The sequence below is a fragment of the Megalops cyprinoides genome, chromosome 18 (assembly GCF_013368585.1).
Source record: "Megalops cyprinoides isolate fMegCyp1 chromosome 18, fMegCyp1.pri, whole genome shotgun sequence".
Classification (NCBI taxonomy): Eukaryota; Metazoa; Chordata; class Actinopteri; order Elopiformes; family Megalopidae; genus Megalops; species Megalops cyprinoides.
In genome coordinates, this window is record NC_050600.1 from 18,415,894 (window position 1) to 18,438,566 (window position 22,673).

At 40.6% G+C, this 22,673-nt stretch overlaps 1 protein-coding gene across 1 annotated transcript in view; it reads right to left on the reverse strand.

Annotated features, from left to right (window-relative positions):
* ttc29 (tetratricopeptide repeat domain 29) overlaps positions 1-10,023 on the reverse strand; it is a 72,043-nt gene extending 62,020 nt beyond the window's left edge. Inside the window, exons 1-3 of the mRNA XM_036551875.1 lie at positions 9,916-10,023; positions 4,832-4,990; positions 4,053-4,232 (exon numbers count right to left, since the gene is read on the reverse strand). Of these exons, the coding sequence (XP_036407768.1) occupies positions 4,053-4,232; positions 4,832-4,990; positions 9,916-10,023 (447 nt within the window). The remainder of the gene's footprint in view (positions 1-4,052; positions 4,233-4,831; positions 4,991-9,915) is intronic.
* Positions 10,024-22,673: the final 12,650 nt, after the last annotated feature.

The following is a 22,673-nucleotide window of genomic DNA, read 5'->3' on the forward strand; positions in this document are numbered from 1 at the left end:
GTTTGGAGACAGCAGAGCCAACACTGTTGACGGGTCATCAGCCACGAGAACAGAACTGAAACAAAGGCCCTACCATACTTACCATGCTTTACCGTACACAGAACCATGTGCAAAAGCCCGGGAATGTAGTTTAGTTTTATTTATTTAAAGTATGTTTAAATAAATAATTGTTAAGCAGCAGTGCTATAAGTTGGTCAACAGCTTGGATTTTCACACCTGAAATCTCCAGACTCCAAACGTCTATAGAATTATTTCAGTTACAGATTTAGCACTTTCCCTCATATGCTCTCACTGGATTACACAACTGCTGAAGAAAGTAAAAACATGTCTGTCGAGAGTACTTTGGAGGCTAATGATTTATTAAGCTGGGATCCTATGTATCCAATGTTATTTGTATGTAACAGAAGCTTGTGTGTAGTACAGAGGGTCTGAGAATTGGTGGAATACAGTTTTTTAGTGAATCCCTCAGAAAACACAATCTCCAATGTAACGAACAGATTTGCAAAGATGAATTAATTTTTATCTTACATCAAGGCAGATAATGCCAGTCAGGAAAACTTTTTAGCTTAATCACTAGTGCAATGTGAGGTAAAGTTCAGCCTATTCTGTGGTGGACTAGATTCAGCTATGGACATTAAGTGGATGGTTCCTCAGGTTCTTGTCACTTCCTGTTTTGAGTGGGAGTATCCGGTCATGGTGAGATCACAGCACTCTGGGCCTTGGGACCCTGGTGTATATTCTGAGAAGGGAACTACTGTTTTTATATCAATGGTTTTAATGAAAAAAAAGTAATAATGTAATAAAAAGGTATTTCCATTACTGGCAAGACTACTACTACTAAAGACACATACAATAACCTCTTTATAAAGAATAATGTTCATCAATCAGAGACAGAAGTGTTACTATATATGGACTCTTTGTCCATACAATAAAACAAATTTATGATGGAAACAACTTTTGTATCCATCATAAGAGGTATGGTATTAGTACACATGCTAATGTATTTGTCAACAAATTAATAAAATAAAAATCAAACAAAACAAATGAATTTAATTTCAATCTGTATCATTAAACTAGATCTGATAAAATACAACCTCAGTATAATAATAATGAGTTGTGGGAGCATAACTGTCATTATTCATCTTTTTTATCTTATATCTTGTACTAATGACAGTTACTTTTCTTGTACTAATTTCTAAGTGCTAATGACAGTGTTTCCATTTTATAACTGGTAACAAAACATGTAACCTGCCCAAAATGCTGACCAGTTAATTAGCTGAACATGACTTTGGCATTTAGACTTTCACAAAAACTCAGAAAGGATGTGCATTGCAAGTACCATTGATACACATTTTGAATTGGTGGGGAAACATGTATGTGAATGCGATTCTCCTCTTTTGAAGGCTGGGAAAATCATCGATTTCAAGAAGAACATGTGAAGCCAGATCTCTGTGCAGAAGATAGACATTTTCAAGGCTTTGAGAAAACACTGGTGATTCGATTGATATTTAGGGGTTGACCTTAACGATACTGTACATGCAGCTGTGACATACAGTTGTGAAGAAGACCGGAGCCACTGGTCCCAGTGTAATTAATTATAACTGACCACTGTGAAGCTTTATGGAATTATTATTAGGTCTGAACAAATAAATAAAAGATATATCATAAAAATATGATAGCCACTTCTATGTCCTTTCCTGGATCTTCACGTTTCCTTTGTTCATCATTGTCTTGAATCCACTGCTGTTCTTTTCCCTGTTCTCTTTGTTCTTCCTTTCCTATGACTTTCTCCATTCTCTGACTTGTATTACATTGTTATTCTGAACAATTACAGTATGTATAAAAATGTATGGTTTTTTAATCCCAGCCGTTTCACACTTGCACGTCAATGAGATTGATTCTTAAGATGATGAAAAAGGGCACGACAGACCTCCTAGAAGAACAATAAAACCCAATGAAATATAAATTAATCAAATCAATTTTAAACGAATCAAAATCGGATTAGTTTGTTTTTACCAATAATTAGTCATCCAACCATGACAGAATTTATAAATGTGCAATTACATGTTTTGCAAAGTATCCCAATTCTAATTGTGTATTAGAACACAGAATGTGAACTTTGTCTCTAAGGTCTCTAAGATCTCTCAAGTATGGCTTGATTTGAATTATATATCATATATGTGTTTCTAACCATGGCTAAAAGCTTGTTACGCTGCTGTACTGATTGGTTAGATAAGGTGCCAATTAGTGTTTTCTGTGTTTTCTGGAGCTAGACCCAATTCTGACTCAGGCCCTGAGTAACAGGCTCACAGAGGCCTAGATCATGACCCAGGGTAAGAACTGGACCCTGACCTGTGCTAGCACCTGAACTCTGACCCAAATCCTGACTTATAAATTGTCCAGACAGGATTTTTAAATCTTGTAAAATGACTAGGCCTTCCTGTATAACAGACTGCCCAACATCACGTGTCAACATTCTCTGAGCTTGACTTAAGCCTTGGCATCGGTGTTTAGCTTGTTCTGTATTAAATCTGTCATGAATTCGGCCAGATTTCTGTTTGCCATACATATCTGACCAGTCTATGAAGAATCACTCTAACAGCCAAAGAGTCAAAGAGTTACAACTTTTTGTTTTGCTTTATGTGTGTGTGTGTGTGTGTGTTCAGAGCACATTGATATGACAACAAATTTTGTTAATGGTAGTCAAAAAAATGTGTAAAGCAGACAATTAAAACATTACTGGTTGTTGTATCTCTGAGATCTGATAAAACCTATTTTCATCCACCTGAGTCAGAATCTGAACAGCATTACTTAACATACAGGTGCTGCTGGTTTACATTTCATTTAATTATTGTCATTTAGGAGATGCTCTTATCCAGAGCAACTTACATAGGTTACAATTTTTACATGTAATCCATTTATACAGCTGAATATTTTACTGAGGCAGTTGTGGGTTAAGTACCTTGCCCAGTGGTACAGTGGCAGTGCCCCAGAAAGGAATTGAACCAGCAACATTTTGTTTATGAGCCCTGCTCCTCCCCACTCTACTACTTTCTCGACAATTTATTATTATTATAGTTTTTTAGTTTAGTTTAGTTTAGTTTAGTTTAGTTTTAGTTTATTTTTCTTTCTTTGTTTTGTTGTTGGGTTGGGTTTTTTGTGTTTCACATATTTTAGATGACTTCAGAATATGAGTGTTATGAGGACTTAAAAATGTACTTTTCAGCAGGAGAGCAGTAAAAGAAAAAAAAAGCAAGACACACTGTGATTCAATTAAGCACATTGAAGCTGCTGAGTTTAATTATGTCACGGCACCGTATGGACACGCCGGAGGGAGCGGAGAGGGGTGATGCGGGGAGCAACGCCCCTAACAGATTATTCCTGCCTGGCCCAAACCTGGAGGGCCTGCGGACAGGCCCCGGAGCTGTCTGTCACCGTTTCTCAAGCTCGGAGGCCCTCTTCATTGTCCCTGTCAGACAGCAGCCTACGGTTATGGCAGCGCTCCCATCACCTTCTGTCAGCGTCGGCCACGGCCTCTCCCCACAAAGCCCATCTCATTCTCCGGCTCCGCGGCGTTCCGTGGACTCCGATCCGCCACTAATTAGCTCTTTGGAGATTTGCCTTTATGGGGGGAAGAGATCGCTATCACCGAGGACAGGAGATGTTCAAACGTGGGATGAGATGGGGGGAAGGAGGAAAAAAAAAAAATCTCTCATCCTGGCCGACTGCGGCTGTGATTTAATATTGAAGTGACAGGTCGTGCGATTTAAGACGAGGCGGAAAAAAAGCGCCATTACCGCCGATGAAGACGCATGGATTACCCACGCTTCCTCTATGGGAGGCCGTGCGACGGAGGATGCGTCGGCCTCCTTATTTTCATTGTTTTCATCGAAAACGATCCAGGGGGCGAAGGCGATTCATATATTTGAGGCAACGTGGAATTTTTTTTTTCTTTGTCTTGCGGAGTGTAAATATTGTGCCAGTGGAATATGAAAGTAGTGCAACTTTAAGGTACAAAAACATGGGGAAAAAAGATCAAGAGCGGGTCTTACATCAAGAGGGACCCCGAGGATGTCTTTGTTGTCAACTTCAGAAGGGGAAGAGAGGAGTAGGGGAGGAAACTGGCAGAAAGAGAAGACGATGCCAGAGAGAGAGCTCAAAGGATTCCGTCTGGGCGAGGTGATCGGTATTCCGAGGCAGTCGGCCTTCTGGTTCAGATCTGTGGGAATAAGCTGGCAGCCAAGCCACAGGGCATAACAGCACAAACACATACCTTTAGCATCACACTGCTAGAGGCTCGCCTCACATACCAAGGGGAGGGCTGTATGAAGGGTTGGGTAAGGGAGGGGGGGAGGGTCTGTAAATTAAATAATAAACAGCAATTAGAGGTGTGTTGGTACCAGAGCAGCATCCATAGTACATAAGCGTGTGCGGGTGAACGTGCGCATATGTGCCTGCATAGCCTATGGGGTGATGGAGAAAGCTTTTCTAACCTTCATGACACAGACTTCCGCTGCCATTCCTGCTTCCAGTTCACTGCGATTCTCCCACAAGACCTCAACCCAGTTGGGTATTGTAGACATATCAAAAAAAGTCCATTTTAAAGCTCATACTTTCTATGCTTTTGTGATACTGCGGCTGGAATTAATATTCATGTTATCTCTATAGGAACACCTGACGGATGAATAATTCAACGTCGTCTTTACGGTGGGAAAACCAGGGAACATGATTGAAAGACACGTATTATGCCTTGATATCTCTCGCATGCCATCAAGAGCTCTAATCACGGGATCAAGAGCTGAACGGGTACAGACTGTGGCCCAAACTACACCTTTGCCCTCTCGCCCCCTCCGAAAACAGCCAGTGTGTCCTGGCACCAGGTTTGCAGGGGTGGGTGATGTTGCTCATCCGGCAAGTCCGGACCACGGTCGATCAGTCTCAGCTTTGTCGTGATGTCGCAGTCATGTGACCAATCGGGCACAGATAGTCCCTGGTGAGCAAAGTTACGATGGTGGTAACAGCACAACCCCGCAAGAAGAGACAGTTGCTACCCACTTCTTCTGTCCTGAATGTTCAAGCACTTGTATTTTTAGTGTTACACTTGTCTCACACCACGTATTGTACCAACAGACTCCATCCTTAAGCATTTTTTGACTGAGGAAACAGCAATCGCATCCTTGACATTTACCTTAATGCCATTTAACTTAATGAAAAACAATAAACAAGATGATATCATTTAAAAGTACATTTAATCTAATAAAACAAATAAAGAAATTAATATAAATGTTACTTTGCTGCCAATGAATCTCAGGTTAGGAGGGCTCCAGTTCTGCAGGGTCATGCATGGTTTATGCCTTCCTGGTGTTTTGTGCTCAGGTCTCAGGCTAGGATATTTGGATGAGGCGGACCCATCAGTCCTCTGAAGAGATGTGTGGAGAGGCAGATGGAGTCTCATGACCATGTCTGCCTCACAAATACACATTCTCACGCACGAATGTTCAGTTTGCCCACCTTGAAATGTCGCACTTTGCCAAAGTAAAGTCAGCAGACAGTGAAAATAGGAATACATCAAACTAGAAAACAGCACATTGCTGGTTAAATAGTGAGGCGTTCGTAATGGGCAAGAGGTTGACTCTGCTGACGAAGTTTGTCCCAAAAGTGCTCTTTTGTACCCATTTTCCTTTTAGCTCCCACCCTTGTTGAGGGTGAGAAGAAGATAAACACCGCAAGCTCCATCAGCTCGATGACTCAGGTGAATATGCAAGATCTGCAACATGGAGATGGCTGTGAAGAACAGCTGATGAGGAAACAAATGCTCTTCGGGTGACAATGTCCCCTTGACTAAATGTCTTCTTGACCAAAGTGCATAAGGTTGTGATAAAATGCAGATAATTATGTTAACAATGTGAAAGTGCTATTTGAATAATAAAAAAAGTTAACACTTACAAACGAGTTAACACATGTAAATGTAGCCAGCTGAGTTCTAAGCATAATGATTAGTTTGTATGCATGACAACTCGAAGTTAAAGACTGATTTTCTTTAATGAAGGGACTGAATTGTACTGCACTGAATTGTACTGCACTTGAATCCTCTTTCTGTATTGAACATTTCAAATAAGATGACCTCTGGCAGTAGCGCATCACATGGACGCAGAGGTTTACATACTTTCATCTCGCTGTGTGCGGAACTTGGACCTTTTTGACCTTTCTCACAGCTCTCTGCAGAATCCCCTGAACAGTAAATGTTCCAGAACCTGGGTCTCGATACCCGGGGCCAGTGCAGAGCGGGTGAGGAAGGCACAGCGTCAGGCAAGTTTCACTATCACTTTATTCAGCTACCAAGCACACATGATGCAACAGTGTCAGTTATCAGAAGTGTAAAGGAACTACTGCTTCAAAAGTTCTGCAAACCAACTGTCAGAGTAAACTGATTTTTCAATAACATACACTGCAATTTACTAAAACTCAGGTTTGTCATCAAAAAGCTGTTGGTAGTCATCAAACCAAAACAGAAGAAGATTTAAAATGATACTTTGATTGCTGGTCATCAAATTTCATGCAGAAGTTAAGTTTTTTCTTATCAAACCATCATTATACTCTTTTTAGATGGAGAGCTCGTTCTTTTAAATATTTAATTGAAAGGTTTTGAAACTCCATGAAAATTGCATCTGCAATACATGCACACCTGTTTTTTTTTTTTTTACTTCTACTTCCAGCTCTAAGGTTTATATATCATCACCATGCTTTCAACCTTGATTCCAGGTTTGACCAATATGTCAATAAAACAAATTAAATCTACATCCAAATACATTTTTGATGTAGTTTCGTTCTGCTCCCATTTTAATGATACATAATCTTCCTTATTTTCCTGAATTCTACATTATGCATTTTTCGGGTGCTTGATCTATGTAATTACGTCACTCTTTCTCGACAAGCACCTCTGAGCTATCGCACCTCTTCAAGGCTGCGGGAGTTCAATAAGTGCGGGCTGAAAAATAATGGATCATTAAATCCTCCTTAATTGAGCTGGAATTGGTATTCTGTTTGTGATCTCCCGACACATAAACTTAGCATTATGGGGTCTCTAAGAGAGAAGAAATCCTTGCTGTCCTGGAAGTGAATATTGATGAGTGTCTCCCCCTGTACGCCTCCTCCCAGTCCTGTGCTCAAGGTTAGACACTGCACATTGGCAAAAAGAAATAAATAAGTGCATAAATAGATAATAAATTAGCAATGCATCAATACTCAGATCAATATCAATGTTCATAATGATCACTGCGTTTTCCTTATTTGCTGTTTCAAGTATACCTGCATTACATGGGGAAAAAATGATAAAACACATGAAAGTTTGATCATTTCCAGTTCACTTACAAGGTCACAAATCACATATCCATCACTGGGGACGTTAATGACAGAACTAGACAGAATATAATGAAGAAACGGTACGATAGGTTAAAGATAGTTTTCATGTTGTTCAGTAATTTATATCAATAACAAATGATCTGTTGATCATTACAGACAGTCAATGGAGCTGTTTCACTACTTAAAGTGGTAAGACTTCTCTATCTGAACAGTTTTACTCAAGATTAATGGAGAGAATGTAATGTAGTGATGATGATTATTATTGCCGATGTTATTAATAATATCACTAATAAAAATATTGACAATAACAACAATAATCAGTTCAATCACCATCATCATCATCATCATTATCATCATCATCTCCATCTTCATCATCTTCATCATCATCACAATCCTTTGTTTTGAGGTTGCTGCTGCTGTTGTTGTCTTCACCCATGTGCTCACCCCGGCCACCACCGCTCATAATCTTCAATGACTGTTTTATAAACAGCGGCGTTTAAATTGGAGACTATTGCACTGAGAGAGAGAGGAGAAAAAAATCAATGAATTCAATGAGAAAATGCCCTGGTGACTGTCGCCGCAACAGAAGCTTTATGTTAGCAGGTAACAGCTCTAGAATAAGGTTTTGATGGATCATATAAAACAAGAAAAGCTTGCACATTGCCACAGGCCCAATATTTTAAAAGTCGGTCTACGGTGTACAAACATTTTTGTAGTCGGGAAAGTGTCAACTATGATTATGACATGGCGTAAAGCAGGAGGTGAGGTTCAGATGGGTTACAAAAAGGGCTATGGGGCGACAAAGTGTTTTTTATGAAATATGTTTAATATTTCAACTTCTGATTACATGTATATCCAGAATTTTAAACATTAAGTATGTTTCATATACATAGTCCCAGATCATTCTTAAAACATTCTGTTAATATACATTATATACAAAGCATAGAATTTAAAGGTTTTTAAGTAGTGAGAATTAATGCAATATTTTCAGTCTAAAGGTCTGCAAAAAGATCTACCTGTCCTCAAAAAAAAAATCCATTATATGCTTCCCACATTATACACGTGTATTTAATTTTCCACGGATAAGTAAATGGTGTGTATGCACATGCCTGTGCATCTAAAAAAAGATCTCTCAATTCTGACATTCACTGCTTGGGCTTATGAGGCTAATGGTAATATTTCCTCAGCAGAATTAGCTAATTAATAACTGATTCCCCCGAGTGTTACACCGACTGCTTGGCAGTGAAGCAGCTTCAGAGGGTTTCCTTTGAATTGCTTTATGCTAATATTAGAACTGTTCATGTGAAGGACTGCAGCATTATTTTCACAGAATCAGCATATGGGTAGGGATTGGGTCTCTCAATAGACGGCACGCCTAGAATGGGTATCAAAGCCTTAAGAATTTGGCCATTTAATGTCTGCAGGACAGTTTCGACTTCGGCGAATGCACAAAATGAACATTCCGGCTTTGCTTGATGCATGTTAGCGAACTCAAATTATTTTTTGTCACTCACAAACTGTTGCGCAGGCCTTCGTCCGACTAATTGAAAAGTAATGGGCAACATAAAGTGAAATAAGCAACGCACCCTATTCCCCGAGCACTTAGCTATGCAGCAGTCTGATTCTGCGTGTGTCTAATTGGCAGCGTGTGTTACCCGGCTTAAATTAAACATGACAGAGCAAATTATTTAAGCACTGGGTATTCATTATTAATCCATTTACCGTTTGTAGTCAATTTAGTTTGCAGTATATATTGATTTGCCTCTAAAAGTTGTTAGGTGTGGATTTGTTTTCTTTGGGTTTAAAGTTTTGAAATGTTGTGTGATCCTAAGTAACTACAAGTACGGTGTACAAGAAAAAAACAGCTACTAGGACATGAGGATGAGGTCTCGAATTAACAAAAAGATACAGGGTGGTGAAATGAGATCCAACAAAGTTTAACTCATAAGTCAGACTGTCAAATACAACACTTAATTGGTTTACCATATTAGCACGTGCTAACAGACACATGCTGCTGAGCTGAATTAGAACAGAAACGCTGTGTGAGCTGTGTCTGAAAACGAATGTCCCTCTAAAAGTGTTATTTAAAGTTAAAGCCAGATGCTACCACCTCCCCGAAATAACACGCAACATGTGTTTTCAGAGCCTGGATGAAAAATCCGCTCCTCTGTCTTCTGCCCAAATCAAACTTCTGATGGCGAAAATCGGATTGAATCAATTCCACGCTCTCCCGGAAGGTTTCTTTTTTCTTTTTTCTAAATTCCATTTGCCGTTTTCTTCGCCTCCCGTTTGTACCTGTTACTGGAGACAAATGGAAGGGAGGGGCAGTGTCTGTCTGCCAAAAGGAGTCGCGAGGTGGCCTTCAATTATTAAAGCCGCCGACACGCGGTGGCCTGCTCCTTTCGGCAGGTGCCGCTCCGCACGCCCGCCGCCGCTTCTCTCTCCCTCTCTCTCTCTCTCTCTCCCTCTCTCGCTCGGAGAGCATCTGCTCGCCCCGAGTGGTCCCCGGGGGATGCGGCTGTCATTTGTTCGATTTCAGCCGGGTGCTGTCACGCCCTGGCACGACTCTTCGGCGAAACGGTTCCCTTTCAGGCCCACAGGCCGGCTCCACAAGCAGGCGGCCGGGCCACGGGCCTCATTAATAATGCACCCGGGCCTCATCGATACGTTTAGACAACTGGCATTTAGAACCTGCTAACTGGGGGGGGGTGGGGGGGTGGGGAGGGGGGGGGTATGTTTGGTCTTCCTCGCGCCCTGTTAGTCCAGTGTTGTGTCAGCTCCTTGATTTAGATGTTAAATCCAGCAGAGTAAATCGGAGCTATAGGAGCAACATGGACAGCAGCTGAGAGCATTACTATTTGTGGGGATATGCCGATACCAGACCTGTTACGTTACCGAGATTAATATCTCCCCTCTTTACCCCTTTTTCTTTGATAGCATGTCAACAGTGAAAAAAAGACCAATTGTCTGCCACAGGTACATCTGAGCTGTTTGCTTGTAGGCCTATATGCAGATGTATAGGTACATTTGAATTACTGTGCTGTAATTGTTTCATTGATACTTTCTCGCTTCTGGTCAGTTTTTGCTTTGTAAACATTTTTTTTTCGATGACTAAACTGTAGGACAAATGATTCATCTGAAACAGATTTTGATGTTTTTAGTAAGCAGTGAAATTGTCAAATTTTCTTTTCAATAGCATCATCTTGGCTGGAAGAGGAACAGCTTGTCTCGCAGTGAATAAATTCAGGCCATCAAGCAAACATAGCAAAAAAAAAATCACATCACTCCAAGTCCATATGATGTAATCAAACGGCAATAAGAAAGCCTTGCATGGGTCAGCCGAGCTTTTTGGTAGTCTTCTCACATTGGCCATGTTCTGAGGTGGAGGCGGGGGGGGTGGGTCACTGTATGTTACCAGACAGGTTTTGAAATGGGAACACAGCCCTGTGAATTGTAACAGTGCTCTGTTACACAGTTCAGATGTAGAGCAGAGCCCACACACCGTAATCCTCCACTGCTCACCGGAACACCTCTGCGGTCAAGACCTCACTGAATATGGTGCTTTTCCCATGCCCAAACAGTTCACTAGATGGAGCAAAAGACTCAAACTCAAATTGTCAAATGGTCTCAGGCATTTAGTGTGTATCTTTCGTTGTCTAACAGAGAAATTACATTACATTACATTACATTAGCAGACACTCTTATCCAGAGTGACTTCCAGCACGATATAGAAAATGTGTGTAAAAGTTGGTATGTCCTTCTGGATGGATGTTGTATTATGTGTTACAGTATGGTATGGTTATCGTGTGATTGATTATTGTGGTGTAACATATACGTGTTTGTACATAAGTATTTTTGTTCAGTTGCAGTAAGAAACATAATTCAATTTCAATCAGTAATAATACATTTTTATACTTGAAAATAACATTTCTTCAGCCACATAGCTAGTGTGTTATATTGCCTTTATTCTCCTAATGTGAATTCTTCTGAAGACTTTTCAGTCAGGACAAATATCTTTTTGGGACTGCAGGGGGTAACGCTGATCATTTCAAAGCGGAGCATTTGAATTCTAAACCCTTCCAACGATGAGTGCAATTTGGTGATTTATGAATAATTATTTAATGTGTCTTGTAAGACTTTTTGATCACATCAGCTATGTGGTGTTGGTTTGTTCCAAGTCCTTTCCCGAGCGATGATTAGTATGGATACATAAATGAACCAGAATACATTTTACAAGTCCCCCCCCCCCCCCCCCCCCCCCAAAGAGGGATAAAGTAATTAATATGAAGATGGTGAGGGTTTTTTAACGCACTTTCAGTTCGGTCCTTTTGGTACGATTGAAATGGACGACTATTATTAACAATTAAACACAAACATCTTATCTAATGCCAGCTGAACATCCTGGGTCGTTGTGTCTGAATTCCTGAGCTACCCAGACCTCAAAGACCCTGCCGCTGCAGCACCTCGCCAGCCTGAGCTATATTCATTGGCTCACCACCCACTCCCCTCCCCCTTTTAAAACTCAGATTTTTTTTTCCCGCTTGTTTGATTTTTTTTTTTTTTTTTTTATCCTCCATCATATTCAGACTCTTATACAAGATACATGCTCCATCTGGTCAAACTCGGTGAACTTAAATATACCTGTCAAGTGAAACTTTAAAGTTTGTTCACATCTCCTCTGGGCTGGCGCTATACACCACGGCTTTAATTAGAAAGGAAGCCCGGTTCCAGGATGTGATTCTGAATGGGGGTGGGGGGGTGGGGGGGTTGTGGGCGGGGGGTGTGGGGGGAGTCTGCGCTGGCAGTGAGAGACAGAGGTCTTGCATTGGGACCTGGCTTGTGGCTTTCATCGCTCTGGCTCTGTACCTCTGAAGTTCTGCAGGGAGGCAGCTATCTGTCTCGCACCGTGTGCGGATGGGAAGGCTGAAAATTCCCAAGGACTGACAGGCTCCTGCCTGTTACTTGCGCAGAGGAATATTCTCCTTCTGACTCTCTCTCTATGTCTGTCTCGGCCTCCCCATATGCTCCATGTTTACATGTAGATGAACGCAAAGTGAATTCAAGCTGAGAGCAACACTATCGTAAAAGCTGATGGCCGCATGAAGGATTAGCACCCTCTCATCATCCTGGCCGGCTGTAGTCATATTCACACATTTACACAGTAGAATTAACTGTGGAATTAACTGTAGAATTAAGAATTAGTAGTTGACTAAAGATCTTTCCTGAAAGAAGGCATTGTCCAGTAAAGTATTTAGGCATAGGCAAATCTATTTTTCTGAGTGTGAATAAAAGAATAATCACCATCCAGCTGAACTTGTGTTTCATACTCTCCTGAATGCACTCTGCCATTTTTCCTGTATTTCCATGTTCTGCACTGAAAATTCTTCTTCTTGTTGCTGTGAAGCAAGTGTAATTCACTTGTATTTATGCTCTTCTTAGTTTACTGAGGCTTGCTTGTAATAACTGCTTCTCATAAACATAAGCAATACTTAATGAATTCTTTTCCTTTGTGCTTTAGTTTGCTGATCTGAACTCATTGTGTGATGCCCAGTCTTTTTGTAAGTCTTTGAACTATAAAATATACGTTTTTCCATCTTAAAGAAGGGGCATACTTTTGCTGTTATAATAACTGGTTTGCTATTTGGAATATAATTTTGCTTAATCTTAGGTCCAAGCAAGTATGACACTGGTAGCTTTATCTGGCAAGGGTGGAAACAGATTAAGCGTGCTCAAAGGCTTAATGTTTTCCTCCTCCAAGAAAACTATGTGTCGTTAAAAACGCATTAGTGCTAAAATGAATACCATATGCAGCGAGATTGAAATCTGTGACAACACAAAAAAAAAAAAACAGACAGTGACTCTCCCTCTCTACCCAGTTGGCAGTTGATGTTCTTGTAATGTTTCCTGTAACATTGCAGGAACTTTGTAGAAACACTGAGAACTTCTGTCACTATCAAAGTACAGACTTCACTGCTGAATACTTCTGAATCCCTGTGTACACAGAGACACACTCAATGTGCGATGACATTACGTTAAGGCATAAATGAGTACACCAACATTTAAACTACCTGTTGGACGATGGCAAATATAGTACGCAAAACGTATACAGTCGGTTATTTTCTTGAATTTCCGTAGTACAGTCTGAGGTACATTCAAATTTAATTTCTCAGTATGAAAGATGAGGCTTCACCTATCCCACCTTCACCTATCTTTGGAAAAACTAAAAAGTAACAACTGACTTCAATAATTGCTGTCAATAATTTGTTTGCATTCATCCTCAGGTGTTTGTTAATGTTTGTGCACATGTAAATAGATGACCCTCCATTTCCCATTAATAAACTTAACAAAAGCCGATCAATTCATCCAACTTTATTTTTAACTGCAAAGTGAGGAGCGTGCACATGTAAGAAATGTATGAAAGGGAAGCCAGGCATTGGATAACGAGCCACACCTGTATAATAAGCAATGCTTTAGAAAAATGTGCATGGGTGCTGAATTGAATGCTTAACTGGTTTGTGTTTTTACTGTGACATCCTGGGTCCTGCCTTGTGCCAGCACTGTCACACTTGTTATTAATGTAATTAACTGAATTATGTCAGATTTTTGTATTTTAGTATAGAGCATAAAAATTGTGCTGACATTGTTGAAGCAAAAAGACTATGTTTAAATATTGTAGACATAATAAAAGGATTGATGAATAGCATTTCTTAGCTTTTTGTCCTGTATTTATGTAGTTTGAAAATAACTGTTGTAACCCATAATTCCATACTTTGCTGCAGAACCATTGTGACCCGCCAGTAAAAGTCAGTGTGGCAGAGGGGCGAGCTGTTCATTAGCCACTATTAATCATCCAAATTAACACGGGTGAGGTTGAGATAACTGCACCAAAAATGTCTGGAGATTTACTCCAAGCAGTATACAATGCACACATTTTTAGAATATGGTCAAAATTCAGCTAATGTTCACTTTTGATTTTGAGGTTTATCAAGTCATCTCAGGTAAGAAGAGATGTCAGAGCTGCCACCGGCTTCCTCTAAGTTGTTCCCAACATCATAGCGTGCCTCAGCTACTAATTATAATCTGCTTGTTTGTAATTAACTGAATCATTTAGTTCAGTCAGTGTACAGTTTTGATGGATGCATCGCTTGCTCTGTTTCAGTGGTCCTGGGCGGCAGTGTAGCATAGTGGTTAAGGAGCCGGAGTTGTAACTGAAAGGTTGCCTCTTCAATCCCTGCTGGGTCACTGCTGCTGTACCCTTGGGCAAGGTACTTAGCCCACAATTGCCTCAGTAAATATCCAGCTGTATAAATGGATAACATTGTAAATACCTGTAACCTGTGTAAGTCTGCTAAAATGCCAATAATAATGTAACAGCAAATGCAGAAAGCTAGTGCAACAAGCTCAACGGTTCTACTTTGCACTTGACTCCACAAACTTCAGCTTCCTACCCGAGTAGATCTAATCTAGCCTTGGGTTTCAGCTGTGTTTAAACCAGCTAAAAAAAACAGAAAAGTATTTTGATAACTTTGTTGTTTGTGTCTTCTTTTTTACATAGCTAAAACAGCGCATTGTTATTTACCAGTGAGGGGTCTGTTTCCAACCTTTAGAATGAATATACAGTAGCGCTGAACACAATGTTTGAAAATTTTTGAAAGATGTTAAGTAATTTTGAAAAATGCTGTACAGCAATTGACATACTCTGAAAGAATGATGCTGTGTGTAATCATTGATGATGTTCTGGTCAAATAAACTGATCATTAAATATATTGGACTTAAGCAATAAATTATCAGGTTATCCTGTAATAGTAGTAATAAAACATGTATAAAATGCACTTTAATTTGTTTATTATAGCATGAGTAAGTACGGAAAATGCATTTCTCGTGGTAGCACCATTTGGTTATACGTGTAACGCCTTATATCTCACAATCACATACTGTACTGCAGATGTACTATTAAGCGCATTCCAGTGTACATGTAACCAACGCAACGTTTTTGTGCAATGGCCTCAGAAATGAAAACGTTCATACCGTGTACTCATCGAACAAGACGACGGGCTTTTAAAAGCCAGACAATACTGACATCTAGTGGTGATTAACCGAACTACATAAGCTCTAACAACGGTTAATGGTCACTTATGGTCACTTAACTCTTTTGTTTGTAACATTTAAGTCTTTTGTTTGTAAATTGGGAGAAAAATTCATCTTTTTCCTATTATATTATTGAGTTTCAAGCCATTCAGTGTTGCATTAATTGTAAAAGGGAGTATAATTATTTGCATCCGTATCACGACCCTCCTAATCGTTACCTACATTAAAAAAGCTTTTATTAGAGCTACATATTTAGCCATTTTCGCTCTTTATCGAGGGTCAATTTGCAGAAGCTCCAAGCATCAAATTATTACAGTTTTTCCTGTTACATTTCATCAGTTTTCTTTTTTCTTCAAGAGTTCCACTTCAAATACACCCTCATATGAAACATTAATGAGTCTTTAAAACTTGCAGAACTGAGGTTAAATTACATGGAGCGCGCGATTAAGAGCGGCTCCGCCTTTTTATCAGTAACGACTGCCAACATTTAGGAATGCATTTCACTTTGGATTTTTATTATTATTATTTTTTTTTTTACTTTGGGTGTATCACCAGAGCGATTTCCGATTTTAATGCACATTCTTCATATCGTTTTCTCACAGTGTATCTGAAACGTTAAAATGTCTCCACCGGTGGCATCTACCCAATTACCGCATCTCCTGCCTGTCAAATGCCTCTCATGGTGTGATCGCGCTCCGCCATATTTTGTAGAACACCTTTCTGTGTGAGCCAAAACAGCACGGGAAAAATAAATGTGATAACTTGTTTATTTTTCAGGGAGTTCGGTTATGGCTACTAAGTATAATCAGTCTCCGGTCTTTTGTGTAGGAGAGAACCACAAAAAGTCGTCGCCCCGCCCCGGAAGCAATACCTGTGTAGTATGTTATACTTGCTTGAACCTAGTAGTTAATGTTTGATTTATTCCTTTACATATTAATTTACTCATCAATTTATTTGTTAACACACTTAAAATCCAGCCTCCCCTCTCTATTTGACGCCAGAGAAATTGCACAAAGGATGAAACATATCAGAGTATACAGTGTACAGCATGTGGAGCTCTGTGAACTAAATTGGCTTGCTGCTGTGTGTCTGTGGAGCCTCGTGTAAGATGTCTTACAGTTATGTACTGTACTTACTGTTTACAACTGATGGATTCTTTTGCTGAGGCCTTCATTCATAGAAATAGCTTGCACAAGGTTAAGGGATAACACAGATCTGTCATACTCATTCATTTTAGGTAGCTATCTACCTAGGTAATACAAAGGTATAGGTTTGGAATCATAATGTAACTAGATATGCAAACTAGTGTCCATTTAAGTTAAGTGACCTCACTAGCTACTATAATAAACTGTGTAGCTGCATTACCATAACTTTGGGAATGTTTTGTATATTTGTATCTTAAAAGGAGTTTATGTCTAATTTTTGCATAAGTCACAAACAATAATGGTGCTATAGATCCCTAAATATTTCAGTTTGGTTTTCATGCTTCCTGTGCAGACTCATTTACCATCTAGGAATTGCAGACAATTCCAGAGTTGTCCTCAGGTGATCACAAGAAGAAAATAAATTATATAAACATATAGTCATCCATGCGTCACATTGATATTCAGTCTGCAGCGTCAACACAGTTATTCAGAAAGAGTTCAATCCACTGATGGGGATCAGCAAATTAAAGGTTAAAAAACTCAAAAAGTAAAGAAACTCTAAAGAAGTAAAGATCCGGTAGCAATCCGACAGGTGAAACAGAGCTGTGCGTGGTATGAGATAGAGATGAGATGAGTTGGCGTGGTGGAGTCGGCCATTTGGGATCAATTTGCAGAGGCGCACAGCGCAGCGTCAGTGTGTGCCTCGTGAGCCCCCTGCTGCGCTGGCTGCTGGTCCGGGGGCCCTGAGGGGAAACAGCTGTCCGCTCCGTGCCTGCGCGCGCCAGCTCGCCCACTCCACCGCAGACGCACATGGCAGGGCCTCTGAGACGGATCCCGGCTCATTTTCGGGACTTTCTTTCTCAACAAAAAGTGACGACTTCAGGTAAGGTGGTGGTGTGAATGGGTGAAGTGCCAGTATGTATTGAGAACGTGGACATGAATCTGACCCAGATGCCCACTGTCACTGCGCACATCCTCTTTCTGTGGACACATTAAACTTGGATCTATCTGACTGGGAGGCTGTGGAGCCCATCCCCTCCCACCAGATCAGAAATCTCACCAAACCTGCAGGGAGAGAAGATGTCACCTTCCACCTGCAAGAGCCACTTGGAGTCACTGTTTGCAAGTTAAATTGGTTCTTCAGTGCAGCCCCTCTCCCACCCCCTGAATAAAAACTGAGCAAATGAGTGGGACTGTTTATTATGGGTTCCAATACAAAGAAGTGTAGTGACGAAGACTAAAATTTTTCATACATTCCACGATGTGCAGTTGGCACATTTTTCATATTTCAGTTCGTGCACTGTATTGATTGGAGGAGGGACCGGGCGCACTCACTCAGCAGTAATTTGTTAAGAATCTGAAAGTATGACTGTCAATGTGATGATGCTAATGCTTATATGCACTGCTTTCCCACAGATGCTGCAGTATTCTGCGTAATACAGTATTAAAAAGTATTGCATGTACAATGCAGCTTTTAAACAGTGTGTAGTGAAATGCGCTGTGTTGTGCCGTCCCTGCAGCCTCCACGAGACTTACTGTTAGACGCTATTACATTTCCATGAGGAAGTTTCCAGAGCGTAGCATGTGAAAAACCTAACCTCTTTGAAAGTTCAGCTCCGTGTTTACTCCCTGGCAGCCTGCCTAGTTCTGCCAAGTGCTAACTGTTTTTACGGTACTAAGCGCATTTCCTGACAGCATTATGGATGGGTGTTAGCTGGTTTATAACCCCGACACATCAAACGTGTGACATTCATGTACTGCTTTCGCTGTCACGTGTTCATTCCTTCGAAATGTATGACTTACAGAAAAGTCCTAGAAAGAGTTCTGTTTTAGCGTATAATCACTCCTCATCGGTTCTATCCGATGAATGCGCTGCATTGACTTTCAGACGGTTAGGTTCCTTCACACGGGCTGCGATGTGTTGAAATATTCTAGAAAGAGGCTTCTCCAAAAAGGCATGCCTTTACATTTCAGATACCTTCAGAATATGCTGAATACAGTGCATATGAGTTTCTTCCAAAAAGTCCAGCCATTGACACTGTAAAAAAAGTAAAAAGTAAATTGAGGTTTATACACAGAGCTGCCTGATCTGTAGTGTATGGATCAGAGGTTTTGTGGTATTATTACTGTAAATTGATGTTGAGAGGGTGAGCGGCTCTGCGGTTTTGAAGGGGGCAGGTAGCTCTCCTCACCCCGCGAGGGAGGGGAGGAACCGCTGGACAACCTGAGGTCATGAGTGATGAGTTCATACAGGGGCGGAATGTCTGATAACAGACCGAAGAGAGGAGAGAGCTGCACTCCTCTCTGTTACACCCGAGAACCAAGGGCAGAAAAATACACAAGCCTAGATGGGCTATTAATAACCTGCACTACGTTGGTCTAGGGGATACGGTAATTACCCTGCCTGAGCTTCGGTTGTAACCTAAGCTAACGAGTGCTTTAACGTGGATGTCAGTATGTATGAATTTAATGTTGAGGGTGTAGCACTGAGGGAAAAAGGTGATCTTACCTCCACCTGGGCAAGCATCGGGCCCGCTCACTGCTCAGAAGGCTAGCACCAGGGTTTTTAAGTTGACACAGTCAGTGCACAGAGAGCAGTAAAGGGAGGCAAAGGAAGGTGTTTAGTTGAGACACATAACAAACAGTAGCTGTAGTAATTCCATTAAATATTTATACGTATGCAACACACAGCTTCCTCAAGCTATAATTCTGTCCTACAAGTTTCTTTTCAAGCACATTTTTCTAAATATTAATCAATATCTATTAAGTCTGACAAGTGAGCATATACTGTTGGCCCTCATATCCTTGAGAGAAAAGTTTGACCTGGATTAAGCTGAGTAGACATAAACACAGTACAGCTGGAAAGGAATTCTCAGCAAACAGAACACACAGACAGAGGTCACTGAGAAAAGCTCAGAAAAATTTGAGGCGTTTTTTTTTTTTTTGTAAGTTTTAAGTTCAGCCCTTCATGGCTGCGTGGTCTCACAGAATCTCTTCCCGTCCCAATTAATCTCTCTTGGTGTCACCACATTTTCTGAAAAAATGTAAATCACCTTCTAGTCTCTACATTCCTGAAGTAAACTCTGGGTTTGTTGTTGTTGGGTCTGTTACATACATGCATACATATGATGTCTCCCATGCCTTGCACATGGCTGGTGTGAGTGTAAATTCAGATAATGCTGATATTTATGAAAAATGAAACGTCTAAAGCTAAATGTATTTTTATTACAAGCCTTCCAATTATATGTCACTGATAGTTTGCCTCCAGACTTTCTTTTGACCATTTAATTTCTGAGTCCTACTACAGTCCATCAAACATGTATCCATCCTGGATTAGAAGACATCACAATTTTCTCCCTCCCTATTTGCACCTTTGTGAGGTGCTTATGACATAAAAAAATAGTTCTGAATCCACTCACGTTCACATATACAATGGAGCAATCCATCTCAAGTGGCCTGGTTGAGGATTAAGTGGCTGAGCCCCACCCAGGATTTGAACAACACTGGGGTAATAAAGTGAGTTGCTTAACCCGGTACACTGCACTGATTTCAACCTCCACATTTCAAATATGTAGTTGCAGTAGTCATTGCGGGTAAACATCGCTCCAAAGTAAACAGGTTTGTTTTTGTGTGAAGGGGACATCAAATGTTCAAAAGCTCAGCCTCTTCCCAGCAGTTTACATAAGGCTGAGACAGTGGGCCCTCCCATCTTTTAAAGGTATTTCAGAAAAAGCTAAATGCCGAAGTACATCAATGCAGCCTGGTTTTATCCTGTCATTTAGGCATTTTTTTTGGCAACGACATGCTGATGGAGGACACTTTTCTTGATATATGGTTCAGAGTTATCTTGTGATGTGTTTGTGGAAATCTGTGTACTATGCATCTATGAAACATCTGCACTTGCACTTGTTTGATTCTTATTCACATTTTCTGGGGACATATTTGATAAGGCTTTTTTCAGAGGTTAAAGGTTTGCAAAAAATATAGACATGCAATGATAAACCAATGTCTGTTTAATACATTTTTCCTTCAGTCTGAGAATTTAATTGATTTTTTCCATCTACATATACAACTTGTAAGAGAAGAAAATCCTAAAAGATGCTTTAAACATTCGAATATTCATAAACCACTGTGACTTTTACGCACGCTCTTTTTCCAGACAGACTGGCTCGTTTTAATTCAAGTAGCTGCCTATGGCGTTTGTTGTCCTTGCGCTATTTGTTTGTCGCCAGCTGACTTGAGATCAGACGAAGCCACATCAGTCTCTATGTTCATGTGCCACATTTAAAAGCACGCAGTATGGTGGGAAATAGGACGTTTAAACATGCTCCCATGGCCTTGATCTCGCACTGCTAAACAAACAGCAGCAAGGCAATATGCCGTAACAGCCGATTTCCCACAAAGTTCTTCATTAGCAGTTTCATTAGGTTCTTAAGTTTATAGACCCCCGTTTGCTGCAAAACTCAGCCCACAAGCCTGAAATGTATCAGTATAATTTTACTTGGACAGGAACAGTCAAGGGACAATTTCCTTCGGTAGGAAATTAATCTTTGTTTAAACTGGTTTTATAACGACCAAATGCTGGAAGCTATAAGTAAATACGAGTCATGCCAGGTAATGTTGCAGTGTGTAGATTATATGAATTAATGGTAATGTTACAAATCATATTATTTAAGTCTCTGGGTTCTACATTTCAGCCTCGCCTCAATAGTAATATGATTTGCATTTCCCAGGTGGCATTGTGTATTGGAAGTGCATCTCGATGGCTCTATCCTGATTTACCCAGATTGACATGATTGAGTATGGTGAATGCAGTTGTTGACTTTGTCCGAGGACAGCAGTGATCCTCACAGATAAGCATGGTGTTCCCCTGGTAAATCTGCTTTTCTGTAGACTAGCTGGTGTCTGTATCAGACCTCATAGTAATACCTGTAGCTCCAGCACTGAGGCCTGCATCACAAATGCTAACCACATCTACAGTTAACATCTGATGCTAACATTTGTGCAATATGCTTGTTACTCTCCTTACTTTTTCGTGTTTGTTATCATAGCTGAAGCAGATACACATCCCACTATGAGGCCTTAAAGTAAGAATTTAAATATTTATTTTTAAATTCTACAAAGCAACAGTGTAAATCCAGGAAAAATATTCACCAATTACTCTTCCCAACCAACCCTTGTTTTTCTTGGACGGATAAAAGGTGGAGGGGAAGGGGTTTTGTCGCCAAGCTGGTCGAGTCTCATTCGTTTAGCTGCAGTTGGGTTCTCAGCCTGTATGTTCCAGTTTCGATTCTTTGTCAGCGGTCTTCCCGCGTGGCGTGTGAGCCAGGGGTTTCCCACACAGAGTTGTTGATGATTTGAGTAGCTTTTACAGTAATTTCCCTGGCCCCTCCTTAGCAAGTGAGAGCCCCTCCTCTTGTACAGCAGCTGTGGTTACGCCAACGCCTCGTCCAAGCTAAACACTGACGCATGGGGGCAATGACCAGCTGGCGGGAAGATCTTTGGCTGCCACTGGGCTTGACTCAGGGTGGCAATGCAATGACTTATGGGGCAATCAACAGTATCAGCTCTGCAGAGGCTGGCTGCCAAGAACCCGATTGCAAGGGTGTCATGCAGCTAACTTGCTTTGGGTTCCAGGAGGTCAGCAAAGATAGCATAAGTAGGATATTTGCTTACTTTTACAAGACAGTCCACCATTCATTGCAGTAGACCGATCTTGCAAATATGGACCTGAATGTATAAAATCCATGTCATGCCTTAATTCTGGTGCAAAATGAATAATTGATACAAAATGTGTAATGCTGTCATCAGCAGCCCTGTGCATGACTGCATGTGAGTCCTCCATCACAGGCTGATTACTGACATTTCATTTATAAGTCTGTAGACATTAACTAACAAATCAGATGTGTGTACTGAGCAGATTTAGCTTGTCTGATGCTTGCTCAACTGTTGAATTGCTAAACAAATGCAGACAGAGACCGCAAGTGCAAATCAACATTGGTGTCCTGGAACAGGACAGATTCCAAATCAATATTTTTTTAAATCTAATTTACTGCACTCTAAGTTGTTAGATAATAG